Here is a 20,120-nt window from a genome sequence, read left to right on the forward strand (position 1 = left end):
TCAACCATTCTCAATGTTTAACAACCACCATGATAGTTAAATAAAATTTAGTCCTTTGCAGTAGGGAAAATTGGCTTTTCGCAAAACTGTAACCATAGAGCCTTCTACCAGCCATATATGCATGTAGTATAGCATTATTTTGTTCATTACCCTCTATGTGTTACATTGCCAGCATATTCCATGTGTTGACCCGTTTTCGGGCTGCAACGTTTCATGTTGCAGACTTTTCAGACGACGAGTAAGGTGCCTTAGGTCGTGGTCTTATACTCAGTGATGCCGTTGGAGTTGATGGACTCACTTATCTTCCAAGTCTTTCGCTGTTATCGTTTTAGATGGCCTTAAGCCATATTTGTCATACTTATTTCTCTCTTGAGATACTCGATGTAATAAGTGTGTGATTGCTACTATGTTATAAATCCTCCAAGTACTGTGCGTGTCAGCATTACTGATCCAGGGATGACACTGGTGCACGGTAGATCAGACTATTTGAGGTCTGGTCGCTACAGAATACTTAAAGGCACACACATTTTTCCCCTTAGAGGTAACAACTGGATATATGCTTCTAAAATGACTTAGATGACATAACTCTCAAAGAGGCGGAGATAAAAACAATAGTACCTAAGATGCATCTTTGCATAGGTTAAGTCTAGATGTTTATGCATATGGTTACATCTTGGACGGTACAATGAGTTGCTCTACAAAATTAAGATGCAAATGTATGACGATTATCTTGATAGCCTAAAAAATATTGAGTATATCGAGTTTAAATGGACCCGGCCAATCCTAATTCATGGCCACTGGTCTTTGTTCGGACAGGTTAACGATATAAAAGAAAGTTGACAATGCTATCTAATGAGCACGAGGATCCTAAGGGCACATATTTAATCTGCATGCATTAGAATATATATGCTCTACGAACCAACCTGTGGTTGAATGGTTAGGAGGAAAACGATACTCGAGCTCACAAGGGTACAAGTTCTGGACTTGGCACTTGTGTTTGCATTTTCTTGGGTTTATTTCATGCCTTTCGGTGATGTGTATTTAGTGGCAGGAGAAGTTCCCGTTGTCTATGAAGGTTTATGTGACGATTTCGTCAATCTCTAAATGATGTGCCGACTCAGTCTCTCGAAGACGCTCATAAGGAGCATCTTGCGAATTATCTTGATGCCGCTTTAATCTCCTCAATAATGCTTGCATACTACCCACCGTACCTTCCTTGGTGTCATTGACCACGACCTTGCACTCTGATGCTATGAATACGTGTGATAGACAAAGATAAGAGCAAGAGAAAGAGCTCCACGGAACGCCAACGCTTCCAAGGTTGCTGGATCTAAGACCCCCAAGCATTTGAATGCCAAGAATCCTAAATACGTGTGTACATCATCATCGCAAGAATATAGTACTAGCCTTCACACCTGTATGGGATGGGTTTGAGACCATGCCACGCTTAAGCCACTCCCTCCGGCTCAAGGAGCGGGCGGGGCAGGGCAGCATTGAAGCAAACTAATAAACCTTCATATTTTGTTCACCTGTTAAATAGTCCTATCTTACTTTCTTAACTACATAAATTTATATATGACATTGGTTGACGTATTAACAAGTCCTCTTGTGAATTGATAAGCAGAGACTGGTGCACGGATCTACATTATTTGGGAAACGAAGGAACTGCACTCTCGAATGGGAGAAAGGCCCGAATAAATTGGAGACATAAGGGAAGATGGTGAACATAAAAATAGCATGCAAGTTTTTCTCCCGTTGCAATGCACGGGCATTTGTGCTAGTAATTAATAAAGATGGTTGTATGCATCGATTGATGCAGAGGTCGGGGGGTTTTAACCTCCTTTTCACAAAAAAAAACATCAACACTTAAGCGAGACCTGATTGTTTATACTTTGTTGATGACTATCATGAACTCCTGATTCTGGCTTTCTTTTCTCTACCAATTAGATCATTACAACCAACTGAGTAGATCATCAATAGTTTTGTAGCATCACATCAGAACCTCTCCAATGACTGATCAAAGGCAGTTGTACACTCCACATGGCAAAAGATTTCTGAGCATGATCTGCAGCCTATACACAAGGAGATGAAACAAAATGAATAATAGTCACCTAAAGAACAACAAATATCTAGATAATAATAATCATCATGATGTTCTTGCATAATACCAACCAAAAACAGCTAGCATCAAAAGATGACGAGCAGGGAGAAGCGCATGAAGACGAGGAAGCACGGGTAGGCAATGAGCCCCCGATGCTCATCGCCATGGCCGCTACAAGCTACCAGCAGCCTGCTGCAGACTCTGGTGGACCACATCACGAATCCCATGCCCACCACGAAGATGAGCCCGCCGCCCCGCGGCAGGAAGATGGAGACGGCGGAGAAGATGGTCATGGAGAGCATGCAGTATCCTAGCAGGCTGGCACACCTGTAGAGGCTGAGGTCGCCACGGCCTCCTCGTCCCGGCGAGAGCAGCATGGAGGAGATGAAGTAGAGGAAGAAGGACGCGGCGGTGGCCCAGCCGAGGACGATCCCGAAGTGGAGCTTCCCGGCCAGCAGCTGGAAGAGGGCCAAGGAGAGTAGGATCAGCACGGGGCCGGAGAGGTCTGCGTCCGCGTGGAGGGACGGGTCCACGGAGCGGAGCGGGTGGAGGATGGAGACCGCCTTCCGCCAGATGAGACCCGTGTCGATGTCGAGCTCCTCCAGAAGCGGCGGCTCGTCGTCGAAGTTGGCGGCGACGTTCCCGTTCCCGGGGATACGGTGGTGGGTCGGCGTGGCCTGGTTGAGTACCACCCCTTGGAAGAAGGGGAGGTATCTGTTCACCATGGCTGCAGCGGCGGCGGCGAGGGTTCCGCCTCGGCGAGGGAGAGATTCGGTCGGGGTGTCCAGCTCGTCGAGAAGCGGCGGCTCGTCGTCCAAGTGCAGCAGCGGGTTCGAGGTGGAAGTCCAGGCGATAGTGTGCCGGCGGTAGGTCGGAGTGGAGGGGTTGAAGACCACCTGTGGGAAGGTGAGGTCCTTGTTCGCCATATGGCCGCCGCGGCTGGCGACGGCGAGGGTTCCGCTCGAGATTGAATCGATCGTGGTGTGTATGGATCGGAAACCAACGAGCGAAGGCTCTGTTTTTTTCTTTTCGGGAGAACGAGAAGGAGCGAAGACGCACGCGGGTGTACACATATATAGCTTGCTGGCTAAAACCCGTATCGGAAACAAGGAATGGGACGATCTAATTTGCTGGATCACGCACGCACTTTTCCTTGTTCTCCATGGCTAGCTGCGGCCGCGGCGAGGGTTCCGAGATTCGATCGGACGTGGTGTCTCGAAATTAAGTTGTCTTTTTCTTCTTTCCTAGGTAATCATATAAGCCTAATTATATATACTAGTACTATGTACGAAGGAAAGGAATCCGTTAGTGATCGTAGTACAACTCTTCCTCGACCATTGAAGACGATGATCTCAACCGATTTTCAAGCCCTGTGACTCTCCTAAAAGTTAGGACGCTCACACGTGTGGTGGAAACAACATCGGCCACACGCTCTATAACACACAGATTGTGCCACGTCACCGCACATGCATGTGGATATCTTTTTGGATTTCCAGTTTTTAAAATGTTTTATCTTTTAAATGAAAAATCTGATCAAAGATCCGTTTTCACCATCGCAACGTGATCTTCAAAACTAGATCTCACTAGTCGTCAACCCGTGCAGTTGCACGGGCTAGTATTTTTAACATATTTCAAAATCTACCTTTTTTCATTGACAACAAATCTCACACCTTCTCCACACACACACACACACACACACACACACACACACACACACACACACACATATATATATATTTATATATATAACCATTTCGACAATGGAGTTCATCGATACATTAGCTCCCCGCTTTGAGCTAGAAACATTAACATTTTGGTCCCAAAAACATGATCCCTGCTCGCATGTTGCTTCATGTGGGTTCTGCAACCTTTCTAAGGAAAAGATACAACATCTTTTCTTGGGATTTTCTGTCGTCGCCATTACTTGGATCTCGGTGCTTCAATGGGATAATCTTAGCAAGGTCGTCCCCCCCCCCCCCCCCCAACATGTTGTTCTGCACAGGGTCTGGTACTCTGGTGGCAGGAGGCAGGGAGAGGGTTCAGGCCTCTAAGGAAAGTGCTCTGAACTCCCTTGTGCCACTGGTAGTTTTGAGAATATGGCGGGGGAATGGAAGGGTTTTTGATGACTCTGCATATGCACCTGCCACTACAAAGGATCATCAAACAATTAAAAACTCACGCTTGTTAATGGGCTTAAGCTAGTCTAGGTTGTTTATGTTTACTCTAGTTGAAGTGGCTTAGGGGTGCGCTATTGTTCATATCCCATGTGATATTGGTAGGAATTTTGGGTCCTTTGTTGTTGGTGGTGATCCGTTGTACCGCTCTTGGACCTGTGTTTTCTTTTCTCCCCTATCTTTAATATGATACATGTAATCCACATGCATGGTTGAAAATAATCATTTAGAGAGAGAGAGAGAGAGAGAGGTTGAGCAAATTGTATTGATAAGCCATGATTGCCATGATCGGTAAGAAATATAGCATGTGGATATTATGCAGCAGATCATCAGGGCGCAAAAAGTAACATGTAATAAGATAGCTTCAGTCTCTACTGTTGTAATCAGGTTGTTGTACACAGGGTAAAATATATTGCCTTGGTGCTATTTCTTGGGAGGAAAGAACTACACAAAGTACCAAAATATGCAAAAGTCAAATATCGGTTAAACTGACAAATGTTGAATGGGCGCCTTGGTGTTGTTTCCTCGAAGGAAACAACTATAGTAAACAATACAATACAAAAAAGGAAATTTAAAATATTAGTTGAACTAACATATATTCAATAAGCATTCAGATATGGTTTAATTAAACATCAACCAAATTGTAAAAAACCAATTTTCAGTCATAAATGGAACAGAAACAGAAAAAAATGTATCAGGTAGATTAAACTGATAAATTACACTTTAGCACCTGATATTCCATAAGATAAAGATCCATTTGTGTATTGAGTCTATCAGAAATTTATCATTTAGATGCTCAGCAAAGGCAGCTCCATGAGGATCTTGTTGGATGTCAGCATCAACTTTCAGCAATAATATCTAGCCCGATGAAGTTCATAAATTGAACAATAGAGTTTAGATATCTATGGTGAATAGAATTATAATCAGCAGGAAACACTTTTTGATAGTGTGTCTTCTAACAAAAATTGATATACACCATGGTTATTTGGTTGTGCGATGCAAACAGTAAACATGAATTAAAAAAGTGAGACTCGATTGATACCTCATGATATGTTATTTTCAATCTTCAAAGACGATTGTGCATCCTATCATGTTAGAAAACAATGTTTTCACCTGATTGAACTCACCGCCAGTTAATTTTCAAAATTTGGTCATCAGAACTAAAGAAAAGGTGGAAATTCACTGGTAGAAAAAGAGGCTTCCATACGCCCCCATTAGTCCCAAAACAATCGAACCGCGACAAAAGGGGTCTTTAGTCGCGGTTCCGGAGGAGACCCGCGACCAACTATCTGGGCCCAGCGCGCTCGGTCGACAGCTGGCGGACGGGAGGGGCTTTAGTCCCGGTTGGCTTGGCCAACCGGGACTAAAGGTCCCCGAAGGCCTTTAGTCGCGGTTGGCCAGGCCAACCGGGACTAAAGGCCCATCCAGCTGGCGGACGGGAGGGGCTTTAGTCCCGGTTGGCCTGGCCAACCGGGACTAAAGGTCCCCGAAGGCCTTTAGTTGCGGTTGGCCAGGCCAACCGGGACTAAAGGCCCATCCCTATATATAGGACTCAGCTCACTTCACTTCACTCAGCTCACTTCACAATTTTCAGAAGGGGGTGGTGGGTTTGCTTTTGGTTCCTCCTATGCACACAAGGTGTTCGATGAAATGCCCGAGAGCCTGAAACAAACATGATATGAAGTGTCCGAGCCACACTTGAGCTTTCTCATTTATTTTTCCTCCGCGATCGCGGTTAGCAACTTGAACCTTTCATGTGTCATTGATAAAATATGCATGTGTGTAGTTCATTGTTTAATTTGTATTATTTCTAGCTAGTTAGTTTAACAAATGCATGATGGTTAATTATATACTTTATATAATAATAATGCAGATGAATCGGCAATGGATGTACGGTCCCCGACTCTCCGGCGAGTTCACTACGGGTTTGAAAGATTTCCTCGTAGTGGCAAATGCGAACAAGCAGCAAGGTTTTATTATCTGTCCATGTGCTGTCTGTAAGAATCAGAAGGGTTACTCCTCCTCAAGAGACGTTCACATGCACCTGCTTCGGCACGGTTTCATGCCAAGCTATAATTGTTGGACCAAGCATGGAGAAAGAGGGGTTAGAATGGAAGAAGATGAAGAAGGGGATGATATCGATGACAACTATCATGATCATTTCGGTGATACTTTCATGGAGGATGATGCTGAAGGTGGGGAAGGGTTAGGTGAAGGTGAAGAAGAGGCACATGATGAGCCCGCTGATGATCTTGGTCGGACCATTGCTGATGCACGGAGACGCTGCGAAACTGACAAGGAGAGGGAGAATTTGGATCGCATGTTAGAGGATCACAAAAAGTCGTTGTATCCAGGATGCGATAATAGTCTGAAAAAGCTGGGCTGCACACTGGATTTGCTAAAATGGAAGGCACAGGAAGGTGTAGGTGACTCATCATTTGAAAATTTGCTGAAAATGTTGAAGAATATGTTTCCGAAGAATAACGAGTTGCCCGCCAGTACGTACGAAGCAAAGAAGGTTGTCTGCCCTCTAGGTTTAGAGGTTCTGAAGATACATGCATGCATTAACGACTGCATCCTCTACCGCGGTGAATACGAGAATTTGAATGAATGCCCTGTATGCACTGCATTGCGTTATAAGATCAGAGGCGATGACCCTGGTGACGATGTTGAGGGCGAGAAACCCAGGAAGAGGGTTCCCGCCAAGGTGATGTGGTATGCTCCTATAATACCACGGTTGAAACGTCTGTTCATGAACAAAAAGCATGCCAAGTCGTTGCGATGGCACAAAGAGGACCGTAAGTCCGACGGGGAGTTGAGACACCCCGCTGATGGAACGCAATGGAGAAAGATCGACAGAGTGTTCAAAGATTTTGCAGCTGACGCAAGGAACATAAGATTTGGTCTAAGTACTGATGGCATGAATCCTTTTGGCGAGCAGAGCTCCAGCCATAGCACCTGGCCCGTGACTCTATGCATCTACAACCTTCCTCCTTGGTTGTGCATGAAGCGGAAGTTCATTATGATGCCAATTCTCATCCAAGGCCCTAAGCAACCCGGCAACGACATCGATGTGTACCTAAGGCCATTAGTTGAAGAACTTTTACAGTTGTGGGCCAGACCTGGTGTACGTGTCTGGGATGAGCACAAAGGAGAGGAATTTGACCTACGAGCGTTGCTTTTTGTAACCATCAACGATTGGCCTGCTCTCAGTAACCTTTCGGGACAGACAAATAAGGGATACAATGCATGCACGCACTGCTTACATGAGACTGAAAGTGTACGTTTGGTTAATTGTAAGAAGAACGTGTACCTGGGTCATCGTCGATTTCTTCCCCGAAATCATAACGTAAGAAAGAAAGGCAAGCATTTCAACGGCAAGGCAGATCACCGGCCGAAGCCTGCGGAACGTACTGGTGCTGAGATATTTGATATGGTCAAGGATTTGAAAGTCATCTTTGGAAAGGGTCCTGGCGGACAATCAGTTCCGCGGGGAGTTGACGGGCACGCACCCATGTGGAAGAAGAAATCTATATTTTGGGAGCTAGAATATTGGAAAGTCCTAGATGTCCGCTCTGCAATCGACGTGATGCATGTTACGAAGAATATTTGCGTGAACCTGCTAAGCTTCTTGGGCGTGTATGGGAAGACAAATGATACAAAGGAAGCACGGCAGGACCAGCAACTTTTGAAAGACCCAGATGACCGGCATCCGGAATGGTTTCAAGGTCGTGCCAGCTACGCTCTTACCAAAGAAGAGAAGGTCATTTTTTTTGAATGCCTGAGCAGTATGAAGGTCCCGTCTGGCTTCTCGTCGAATATAAAGGGAATAATAAACATGGCGGAGAAAAAGTTCCAAAACCTGAAGTCTCACGACTGCCACGTGATTATGACGCAATTGCTTCCGATTGCTTTGAGGGGGCTCCTACCGGAAAATGTTCGAGTAGCCATTGTGAAGCTATGTGCATTCCTCAATGCAATCTCTCAGAAGGTAATCAATCCAGAAGATCTACCACGGTTACAGAACGATGTGGTCCAATGCCTTGTCAGTTTCGAGTTGGTGTTCCCACCATCCTTCTTCGATATTATGACGCACCTCCTGCTCCACCTAGTCGAAGAGATTTCCATTCTCGGTCCTGTATTTCTACACAATATGTTCCCCTTTGAGAGGTTCATGGGAGTATTAAAGAAATATGTTCGTAACCGTGCTAGGCCAGAAGGAAGCATCGTCAAGGGCTATGGAAATGAGGAGGTAATTGAGTTCTGTATTGACTATGTTCCTGACCTTAAGCCGATTGGTATTCCTCAATCGCGGCACGAGGGGAGACTAAGTGGAAAAGGCAAGATCGGAAGGGAATCCACGATATGTATGGACGGTCATTCTATGACTGAAGCACACCACACAGTTCTGCAAAATTCCAGCTTGGTGGCTCCGTACTTCGAGCAACACAAGAATATTTTACGCTCGGACAACCCGGGGAAGCCTGAATCCTGGATTAGAAAGGCCCACATGGAGACTTTCGGCAGTTGGTTGCGAAAACATTTAATGAATGACAATGATGTTGGAGATCAGCTGTACATGTTGGCCAAGAAACCATCTTCGACTATAACGACTTTCCAAGGGTACGAGATAAATGGGAATACATTTTACACCATCGCCCAAGATAAAAAGAGCACCAACCAAAACAGTGGTGTCCGCTTTGATGCAGCAACCGAGAATGGGCAAAACGTCACATATTATGGTTACATAGAGGAGATATGGGAACTTGACTATGGACCCTCCTTTAAGGTCCCTTTGTTCCGGTGCAAATGGTTCAAGCTAACAGGAGGTGGGGTAAAGGTGGACGAGCAATACGGAATGACAATGGTGGATTTCAACAATCTTGGTTACCTTGACGAACCATTCGTCCTTGCCAAAGATGTCGCTCAGGTTTTTTACTTGAAGGACATGAGTAGCAAACCGAGGAAACGGAAAGATAAGAAAACGATCAGTACATCATGCGATGATCCAAAGCGGCACATTGTTCTTTCAGGGAAAAGAAACATCGTGGGAGTGGAGGACAAGACAGACATGTCAGAAGATTATAATATGTTTGGTGAAATTCCGCCCTTCAAAGTGAACACTGACCCAAGCATTAAGTTAAATGATGAGGATGCTCCATGGATACGGCACAATCGTAAGCAAGCAGGGACACAAGGGAAGAATTGATGTGTAATAATTTATTGTACCAAACTTTGTATTTGGTCGATGAACTGAATGATGTATCAAACCTTTTGTCAAACCTTCAAGGGATTTTAAAATGAATTAGTTTTATTTTTCTGATTTTTTGATATATAATTGTATTTTTAAGATTTTAAAATGAATTAGTTTTATTTTTCTGATTTTTTTGATATATTATTTGTATTTTTAAGAATTTAAAATGAATTAGTTTTATTTTCTGATTTTTTTGATATATAATTGTATTTTTAAGATTTTAAAATGAATTAGAAACAAAATAATATAAACTTTAATAAAATATATAAGTACAAACAAAATAAAATAAATTTTAATAACATAAATAAATAAGTAATTAGAAACTTTAATAGCAAAAATAATTATCATAAAGTAAAATAAATAAGTAATTAGAAACAAAATAAAATAAAATAAATAAGTTTTTTGTTGTAAGTAGAAACAAAACAAAATAAATAAAGCAAAAAAGAAAACAAAAAAAGGCAAAAAATAAAAAATATGCCACCTACTGGGCCACCACGGCCTGAATACGACTAGAAACCCATTAATGGGCCAGGATTCAGGCCCGCAGAAGGCCCAGTAGGCCCACAGGCACATAGTGACAGAATAGGCCCGTAAGCCTGCATTTGAGAGGAGCTCGAAGTGGTGAGCGCAGCCGCGCTTATAAACCACTGTCGAAGCCTCTCGGCTAGCGAGGTGGGACTAAACATCCCACCGCACCGCGCCAGTTCCAGCACAGACCCTTTAGTCCCGGTTGGGGAGGCGGACCGCGACTAAAGGGTACCCTTTAGTCGCGGTTGTTGTCCCCAACCGCGACTAAAGGGTCTTTCTGCGCGGGAACGAAAGCGGCGCCAAAACCCTTTAGTCCCGGTTGGGGAGGCGGACCGCGACTAAAGGGTACCCTTTAGTCGCGGTTGGTGTGGCCAGCCGCGACTAAAAGGTACCTTTAGTCGCGGTCCGCCTCCCCAACCGAGACTAAAGGTGCGTCTATAAATACTGCACTTAGCAGTTTCGCCACTTCCCATTCTCCTCTCTCTCGACGCCGAAGCGCTGCCCCGACACCGAAGCCCTGCCCCGACGCCAACGCCGAAGCCCTACGCGCCGCCGCCCCCGTCCCCAGTGAGCGCCGCCTCCGCCCGTGCCCGCCGCCCGTGCCCTGCCCTTGCCCGCCGCCCGCCGCCCGCCGCCCGACGCCCTGCCGCCCGCCGCCCGCCGCCCGCTGGCCCTGCCTGCCGTCCTCCGCGCGCCGGCAGAAGAAGAAGAAGGAAGAAGAAAAAGGAAGAAGAAGAAGAAGAAAGAAAAAGGAAAAAGGAAGAAAAAAAAGAAAACAGAAGAAAACAAGAGGAAGAAAAAAGGAAAAAGGAAGAAAAAAAAGAAAACAAAAGAAAAAGGAAGAAAACAACAGAAGAAAACAAAGGAAGAAAAAAAGAAAGAAAAAAAAAGGAAAACACAAGAAAAACAAACAGAAGAAAAAAACAAAAGAAAACAAAAAAACAGAAGAAAACAAAGGAAGAAGAAAAAACAAAAGAAAACAAAAAAACAAACAGAAGAAAAAAACAAAGAAAAGGAAACACAAGAAAAAGAAAAAGGAAAAAGAAAGAAAAAAGAAAACACAAGAAAAACAAACAGAAGAAAAAAACAAAGGAAGAAGAAATAAAGAAAGAAGAAAAAAGGAAGAAGAAAAAAAGAAAGAAGAAAGAAAGAAGAAAAAGGAAGAAGAAAAAAGAAAGAAGAAAAACAAAGGTGGAAGAAAAAAAAAGGAAGAAGAAAAACAAAGGAAGAAGAAAAAAGAAAGAAGAAAAAAAGGAAGAAGAAAAAAAGAAAGAAGAAAGAAGAAAAAAGGAAGAAAAAAGAAGAAGAAAGAAAGAAGAAAGAAAAAGGAAGAAGAAAAACAAGAAAGAAAAAAGAAGAAAACAAAGGAAGAAGAAAACAAAGGAAGAAGAAAAAAGAAAGAAGAAAAGGAAGAAGAAAAAAGAAAGAAGAAAGAAAGAAGAAAGAAAAAGGAAGAAGAAAAACAAGAAAGAAAAGGAAGAAGAAAAAAATGAAAACCAAATGAAAACCAAAAGAAAGAAGAAAGAAAAGGAAGAAGAAAAAAGAAGAAAGGAAGAAGAAGAAGAAAGAAAGAAAAAGAAAAAGGAAGAAGAAGAAAGAAAGAAGAAAGGAAGAAGAAGAAAGGAAGAAGAAGAAAGAAAGAAGAAGAAAGGAAGAAGAAGAAAGAAAGAAGAAGAAAGGAAAAAGGAAGAAGAAGAAAGGAAGAAGAAGAAAGAGGAAGAAGAAAGGAAGAAGAAGAAAGAAAGAAGAAAGAGGAAGAAGAAAGGAAGAAGAAGAAAAAAAAGAATTTTTACTTAAAGAATCTTATTTTTTAATTCCTCCTCCTCTATGTCCCCTTAATCTTATTTTTTAATTCCTTTATACTTAAAGAATTTTTACTACATGCAGGAGTGACATATGGCGGACGATAGAACCGAGCCGCTTAGGGATCCGGAGGCTGAACGTTATTTAATGGGCATCATCAACAACGAGATTCCTTATGTGCCGGGCTCAGAATATGAGCAACAAGAGGATGTAGTCTCTTCTTTTCTGAACCTTGACGGTGGAACAGAGATTGTCGATGATCAAGAAGGTGAAGGAACGGACATTGTCGACGGAGGTCAACCGTCAACAACCGACGATCTCGAATTGCAAGTAGCAACCACCTCCGGCGAGGTATATATATACATTGAGCCTCTCGTGATACAAACTTACTGAAATGTGAATACATATGTATTAACGCGCGCGACTCTCTTTCTTTTTTTAGCCCTCCGGATCGAGTACGACAAAGCGTGGCAAATCCAAGGCGATGAAAACAGGAGAAACATATGCCATTGAGTTTGTCAGTGAAACCGGCAAGCCCCTACAGCACACCTCAAAGTTTATCAACCAATGCGGAGTCGTTGTTAGAGACAACGTCCCGATCACCGTCCAGGAATGGAAGGAGCCAAAGAAGGCACGTCTTGGTTTCAGTTTTGTCGACAAGAGAACGAAAAAGGATTGCTGGAGAAAGCTTATGGAACATTTCATTCTACCTCCGGAATACAACAAAGTCGATGAATTCGGTAACGAGGTTCCGGGTGGACGTCAGAGGAGGAGGCTAGTTAAAGAGTTCGCTCTTCAGAAGATGGGCGAAGCATTCCGGAACTTCAAGAAAAATTTAACCCGTGACTATGTCAACAAGGGCAAGACTCCGGATTTCAATGGACAACATGAGAAACTGAAAGATGATTGGCCAGAATTTGTGAGGCAAAAGCAATCGGAGCATTTCAAGGAAATATCGAAAAAAATAAGGATAATGCGAGTAAGAAAAAGTTCCATCATATTATGGGGCCAGGAGGATACCGCCTTTCGGAGCCTAGGTGGCAGAAGATGGAGGAGGACCTGAGGGTGCGAGGAATCCCTCTAGGTACAGAGGGATGGGACCCAAGGGCCAAAAGCTGGTGGTACGGGCATGGGGGATCGCTAGACCCGGAGACAGGGGTGTGTGTTCACCGGCAGAGACAGTTTGCTCCCACCCAAGCCCTTATTGACGCAATGACCCAAGCTCAAGAGGGCTTGATCAAGTTCAACAGAGAGAAAGACGCACTGACAACAGCCCTCGGGAATGATGAACACGGAGGACGTGTACGAGGCAAAGGCAAAGTTCCGTGGAAAGTAGGGTTTTCCCAGGACAATGACCCGTACTGTTACAGAAGCCGTAAGAGAAAGACGGACCGGGATGCAGATCTTATGACGAAGTTTGCATCGGAACTCCATGAGTTGAAGCAGACCGTGCATGAACTAGTGAAAGAAAAATCGGCTGCAGGGCCGCATGAAGATCATGAAGCGGATCGCGGAAGCCAGCAGCGGAGAAGCAGCGTGGCTTCCACGGATGCCCCGCCTGGTGCTAGTGCACCGATGATCGAGATTCGTGCACCGGAGCCTCACTACCCCGTGGATGATGTAAAGGAGATGAAAGAATGTGATCTGCATTATCCCGTGGGGAACGTTTCCACGAAGGTAGCTAGCGGCAGTGCTTTACCCTGTACACCTGGAGCACTCCACCACAACAACCCCATTGCATATGGCTATGCTCGTGTCACGGTGGAAGACATAGTCCAAGGGTTTGAGGACCTGGAGATTGACAAACCTACACCCGAAGGGGAGAGAAGACTTGGAGATGTCAAGCGCCAGTTCATTCTATGGAAAAAGAAGTACATAGTGTTTCCAGGCGAGGCGCCAAGGCTAGCAAGTCCACCCCCCTCCGATGGTGGTGGTGGTGGTGGTGGCGGTGGTGGCGGTGGTGGTGGTCGTGGTGGTTCACCTACACCTCCTTCACGCCATTCGACGCCGTCCCCCGATCCACAACCTCCGGCGGGTACGACGCCCCCCAATCCTCCTCCGGCGGGTACGACGCCCCCCAATCCACCTCCGGCGAAGAAGCAGAAGCAGGCGGACAGCAAGGAAACCCGCTCCTGGACTATTAACCCGGACCCTTATGTACCTAAGACCACAAGGGTACCGGAGCCATCACTGAAGCCTCTCCTCCCAAGGCCTGGGGAACTTAGTGAAGCTGAAACCAAATTGGCCGCGTCTGCTGATTATGAGAAATGGAAGGCGGATATGAAGGCGAAAAAAGAGCCTGAGCCCAAGCAAGTATTCACTGAGAAGCAAAAGAAGTGGGCTAAGGATTTTTTGACGACACCGTCCCAAGCCGAGCTGAATATGCCTGACGACTATGGACATGAACTTCGTAGGCAAGCAAAAATATTGAAGGAGGAGAAAGAAGAAAGTAAAAAAAGCGGGAAACAAGTTGACCAGCTCGGGATGCAGAAGAAACAATCGATCCCCCCGCTCATAGTGAAAGCCGGTCCGGAAGAGGACCCCGAGATCATAGCAGCTGCGGCAGCACTTGGATTGACTGTAGCGAGTGCCATGAAACAAGCGTCCGAGATGGGTTTGACTCTTCGTGCCTTCTTAGGCCTTGAGGATGCGCCAGTATGTGAGATAGCATTACAATATGTGCGGAATGGGCCTCTCGTCGAGCCTGCGCGGGAAAAGAGTCTACCACCACAAATGCGAAATCTGCTACGTTGGTACAAGCAATTCATAACATGGGCCGACAAAGAATATATTTATGCGGATGTTACAGATGAGCATCACACCAAACGGTACTCTGTAGAAGTTCATATGAGTGAATTGTTCCAGCTGTTCAATCTGCGCGACCTCGACAAATCTATGCTGAGTTGCTACGTTCTGTAAGTGATTTATTTCTACCTCATCTCGTTCTTCATTGCCTGCACTATATATATATATATTGTCCTAACTATATTGTTGCGTACGCTATTATGCAGATTGAAGATTTGGGAATGCAAAATAAGAAACATCCATGATGTTGGGTTCATTGACCCACATATCGTTAATGGACATGTGTTACAACATCACCCCGAAGACGTGGAGAAAGACTTGTACAAGTTTCTTAGAAAGCATCAACTCAAAAGTCATATTCTATTTCCTTACCATTTTGGGTGAGTGTTTCTCTCTTGTGCCCATTCTCTTTTGTTTACTCCATGCATGGTATGTCTAATCGATGAGTTATGCATGACTGTGCATGTAACGTGTCCGCAGGTTCCACTGGATTCTGCTAAATATTGAACTTCACACCTCCAGAGTTCTAATCATGGACTCTATGGATTCGGATCCAAAGCGTTGGGCCGACATGAGAAAAATGCTGCAAAAGTAATTATTTTCAATCATTTGAGCTCTATATCGATCGGTCTCTTTCGTTCATTTCCTAATATCAAGTAACTAATAACTCCCTTGTTCATTTAATTTTCTTTGCCCTGTAGGGTTTGGAGACGGTTCTCAGAAGAAATTGTCGGTGAATTCAAACATGAGCTAGATTTCAGAAGGTTAGTTAATGTGGATAAGCAGCCACCGGGGACCAATCTATGTGGATACTATGTTTGTGAGAACATCCGGAGACACACCTCTGAGCGGAAGGCATCGGATAGCGTGCGGAACGCGACGGATAACTTGCGGAGGAGGCTTAGTCCAGAAGCTCGCTTCCGACCAATTCAAGAAGAATTAGCAGGATTTTTCATGAGGGAAGTCATCAATCCTAAAGGAGAACACTATACCGAGGACGAAGAAATTTATATGCATACCCGAGATTGAAACTTGTACGAAGTTGTATATGGTCATCCATCCTAATTGTGTATGGAAACTTGTTCGAAGTTGTATATGGTCACCCGAGATTGAATATATATTATATATTCCTCTTGAATTCTTCTTGTTTGAAATTTCATATGCATGTATATAGTAGCGTAGAATATGTGTACTGAAACTTTATCAAAATTAAAATAAAACACAAAATATAATATAAAAGAAATAAAACACTCCAAACTAAAAAGAAACCAGGTTTAGGGGGCTAAAACCCTAAACCCGCGGAGGAGCCCTTTAGTCCCGGTTGGCCACGAGAACCGGGACTAAAGGTCCTCCGCCCCGACGGACCACGGGCGCCCACGTGGACGGGCCTTTAGTCCCGGTCAGCCACAAGAACCGGGACTAAAGCCTTTAGTCGCGGTCCGTAAAAGGCGCGACTAAAGGGGGGTCTTTAGTCGCGCATATTTAGTCCCGGTTGCACAGCCGGGACTAAAGGCTGTTGCGAACCGGGACTAAAAGGCTTTTTTCTACCAGTGATTGTAAATTATCATTTCAATCCAACATTACCTTCTGAAGCTTTAGAAAAGGCTAATCAAAACACAGTCTGGTGAAATGTATTTGTAAAAATATGTCGGAACTACGCACCATGACTCGTGTTATTTAGTGTGCTTGTTACCGTGCCTGGTTCTCCAGCTAGCTGATGAACGATTTTCCTATTATAGGAAATTTATTGAAAATGCTTCACGCAACTTAAAAGTAATGCTTGATTCAGTTCTTTATTTTGTGAATCTTTTGCACAGTCAATGACAAAAACTGAAACTAAAGCCTAAAAGACTAATTATACACGCTGGACACTGAATCATGTATTCATGTTGAATGCTCAGCCCTCCAAACGGAATTATCTGTCGGTAAGAACAGGATATGACGGTCTGTTTTGTCTACCACATCTGAATGCATACCCTAAAGTAATTGTTATCAACGATCGTCTATATCAGCTGCCCATGAATCATGATTGCCCAATGCGTACTGTATATGTGATAAGGACCATTTTTCTGCTGTAATAAAAGTTGAATGATGATTGCAAGATTAGTTTAGCCCAGATTACCTACATATCCAATACACTTAGCACAAATCTGGCTTACAAAATAGCAGAAATAGCATTAACATTTTGGATAGGCAGTACTATTAAAGATATATTATATGAATAAAAAATTGTGCAGTGCTAAAAATTTAGGATATATTATATGGGTTCTCTCTACTTCTAGTTCTCTTCTTCTAATACATCTTGCGCGTTCGCAAAAAAATAAATTAGGACAGATACTTCCCTGCTGAGTGGATACAGATGTGACCTTCGCCAAAAACAAAACAGTTTTTAGAAGGTGAACATCTAGGCCAGCAGCCTGATATAACCTGAAACTTGGCAGCCTTATTCAACAAATTTGGCTCCGTAGCCTCGCTTGCTGTATACATTACCTCAAACATGGACGGATCAAGATTGAAGCTGGGCAGGAGAAAGGTCCACTTTGCATAGATTATTGTCTTACTGGAAGGAGTACTTTTGGATCACCGCCTCATGCCGGAGCTCCTCTAATGCCTCGGCCGCCAGCCATGCGTGCCGCTCCAGGCAAGGCACGCTACAGGCCAGCAGACTCTTGGCAAAGCGTTGTCACCGCACGCACACAGGCGCCGACACATCCACGACTCCAACGTTCCTACTGCCTACGACGGTGAGAGGCGCGAGGTGGTGAGGCAGAGGGCGCTGGGACTTTCTTCGGACAGCCAGGCTAGGGCTTGCGGCTGCAGGGTCAGCGACACCACAAGATTGGGCGAGACGACTATTAGATTGTATATATTTTTTAGTTAAAGAGATAAAGAACCCAACACCACGTTATATGGAAGGGGGCCGCTGCAGATGAGTAGATAGAGGTTTTTTTAGACAGGGTAATAAAGAGATAAAGATTGTTGTAGTTTTTGAGAACAAATCAAGATTGCTTTAGTTTAGGAGGAAGAAACGGTGGGTTACTAACAATATGAACGTGGGCATTTCCTATTTGGCGCCACAGGCGCCAGTTAACGTGCATTTTCGTTAACTGGCGCATGTGGCGTCCGTAAATGGGCCGGCCCATCTAGGCGGCGGTTGACATTTTTTTTAATATCTATGAACTTTTGAAAAATTTCAACAGTTTTTTTTCAGCTTGATGAACTTTTTTGAATATCGATGAACTTTTTTAAATATAGATGAACTTTTTTGAAATTTGATGAACATCTTTTTGAAAATGGATGAATTTTTTCTTTATTTATGAACTTCTTTCAGTTCAATGAAAATTTTCTAGAAATTCATGAACTTTTTTTGAATTTCTATGAACTTTTTTCAATTTTAATGAACTTCTGCTAAATTGGATGAACTTTTTTTCAATTTGAATGAACTTTTTTTTAAATTGATGAACTTTTTTCAAAATTGCTGAACCTTTTTTAAAGATATGAACTTTTTTCAAATGTATGAACCTTTTTTCTTTAAATATGTAAACCTTTTTTGATTTCATATTTTTATTTTCGTAACAAAAATATCAAAAAAAACTGGGACAGCACGCTAGTGGGCCGGCCCATGCTAGCAGCGCTGCAGGCGCCGGATCGTTAACGGGCGCCTGCAGCGCTGCATAGGAGCTCTCATGAACGTGATTTACGTGAATTGATTTTTGCAACCGACATGAAAGATCGTGGGCCTTCCAAAGTTTTTTTTTTCACAACGGAGCAAAATATTAATGGAGAACTACATACGTCGATCTACACCGTGATAGCCTGGTCCCACCAGATTAACGGCTCGTAATTTCTAATTAACGTGGTAATTTCTTTGGAGTCACAAATTAGTATAGGTATAGATTGATAGATAGATATCAATATGTTTCAACGACTTTTTTTTAGAGTTAAAAGTTGCCATGTCTATTGCACATGAATTGCTATGGTGTTTACACTGAAGTTGCCATGATATGTTTCAGCTATTTTGCTTTTACGTTTAAAAGTAAATTTTGACATATTATAAAATGAAGAATTAAGAAACTAGACTTGCCATGAACCATAAACTAAAATTGCCATGATGCCTGCACTTAAAATGGCCATGGTTCATACAAAAAATAATTTCCATGGTCAAAGTATTGGAATTGCCATGGTCAAAATACTAAAATTGCCATGATCTATAAACTGAAATTGCCACATGGCAACTTTAGTGTAAACACTATCGCAACTACAGTGTAAACATCATGGCAACTTTTGGCCCAAAAAATTCATCGAAACATATCAACATGGGATCTAGTTTTGAAGATCTCGTCGAGACGGATTTAATGGTGAAAATAGATTTTTAATTGGATTTTTAATTAGGAGATAAAACATTTTTAAGCTAAAAATTTAAAAAAAAATCCGCTGATGTCATCTGTTTTGACGTGAAAATTGGATGATAATGAAGGCGTTTGGGCCATATTGCTTTGTGCCACACGTGCGGGCATTATCATTTAGGAAAAGTTATACTACTCCCTCTAGTTCAATACTTTTGGACCATAGTAACTCTGCATGCACACACTCTGTACACATGCATGTGGATGTGGCTGCACCTCCCGTGAACAGTTGAGGGTAATGTCATTTAGTTCATGCGCACTATATTGTGAGTTCTAGCAAAAAACCAAATACGCATTACTTATGGGAATGGAGGGTGTACTAATTAATACCTCATTTTCCAAAAGCCCGTTAGATAATTTTGTTCATTATCAAAGGTGAAAGCCCAAATTATTTTTTATGAAAGGCAACAACTAAATTTTTTCCCGCACAAATCGAAAGTTGAAAGTGCAGTAGACGACAGCTCATGTATAATATAGAAACTGTAATTTTTTTTGAACAATTATAAGTCCCATATTCACGGAAGCTAGTGGTTTGTATTCACAAAGTTTTGCGGGCATATATCTTTTGTTGAAAGCGGATGGGGCATATCTTTGATAGTGTTGCTGTGATGGAAAATCGTCGAACTGCCGGGAGCATAGCCGATGCTGCAATGGAGCATCATCGGTGCTAGCTGCAATGGAACATCGTCAGGCGGCTTGAACATTGTAAATGCTGCAACGGAACATCACTGGCCTGACGGACGGATCATTTCTGGTGTTGCAATGGGGATTTGCAGCATCACCCTTGCCGGGAGGTGTCACCAGAGATGCGATGCTAAGATGCACCATCGAACTACCGGACCGCACTATGCTATGGTGGAGATGCGATAGAGCATCAATGGGCTGTCGGTAGTATGATGGCGGCCTGCTACGAGTGACAATCGACGATTTTACGAACTGGGCAACGATGCACTGCCAGCAGGGGTAGGTTTGGCAGTGAGTTCCAGCTGCAGGGAACACAGTACTTCATGGTCGGGGCTCGGGGGTCGTGCAGACCACAAATTGCGTCA

At 43.5% G+C, this 20,120-nt stretch overlaps 1 protein-coding gene across 1 annotated transcript; it reads right to left on the minus strand.

Moving 5' to 3' along the window:
- Window positions 1-1,832: 1,832 nt before the first annotated feature.
- Window positions 1,833-3,321, minus strand: LOC123126263 (protein YIPF5-like). The gene is made up of 2 exons (XM_044546628.1): window positions 2,173-3,321; window positions 1,833-2,072 (listed from the first exon to the last, which is right to left on the minus strand). The coding sequence occupies exon 1, from the start codon at window positions 3,172-3,174 to the stop codon at window positions 2,188-2,190; it is 987 nt and encodes a 328-aa protein (XP_044402563.1). The 5' UTR covers window positions 3,175-3,321; the 3' UTR covers window positions 1,833-2,072; window positions 2,173-2,187.
- Window positions 3,322-20,120: the final 16,799 nt, after the last annotated feature.

This window comes from Triticum aestivum, chromosome 5D, assembly GCF_018294505.1.
Source record: "Triticum aestivum cultivar Chinese Spring chromosome 5D, IWGSC CS RefSeq v2.1, whole genome shotgun sequence".
In the NCBI taxonomy this organism is placed as follows: Eukaryota; Viridiplantae; Streptophyta; class Magnoliopsida; order Poales; family Poaceae; genus Triticum; species Triticum aestivum.

Bases quoted from the DNA above. Each gene is read 5' to 3' on its own strand.
- LOC123126263 (XM_044546628.1), bottom strand. From the start codon at position 3,174: ATGTGTACACCCGCGTGCGTCTTCGCTCCTTCTCGTTCTCCCGAAAAG.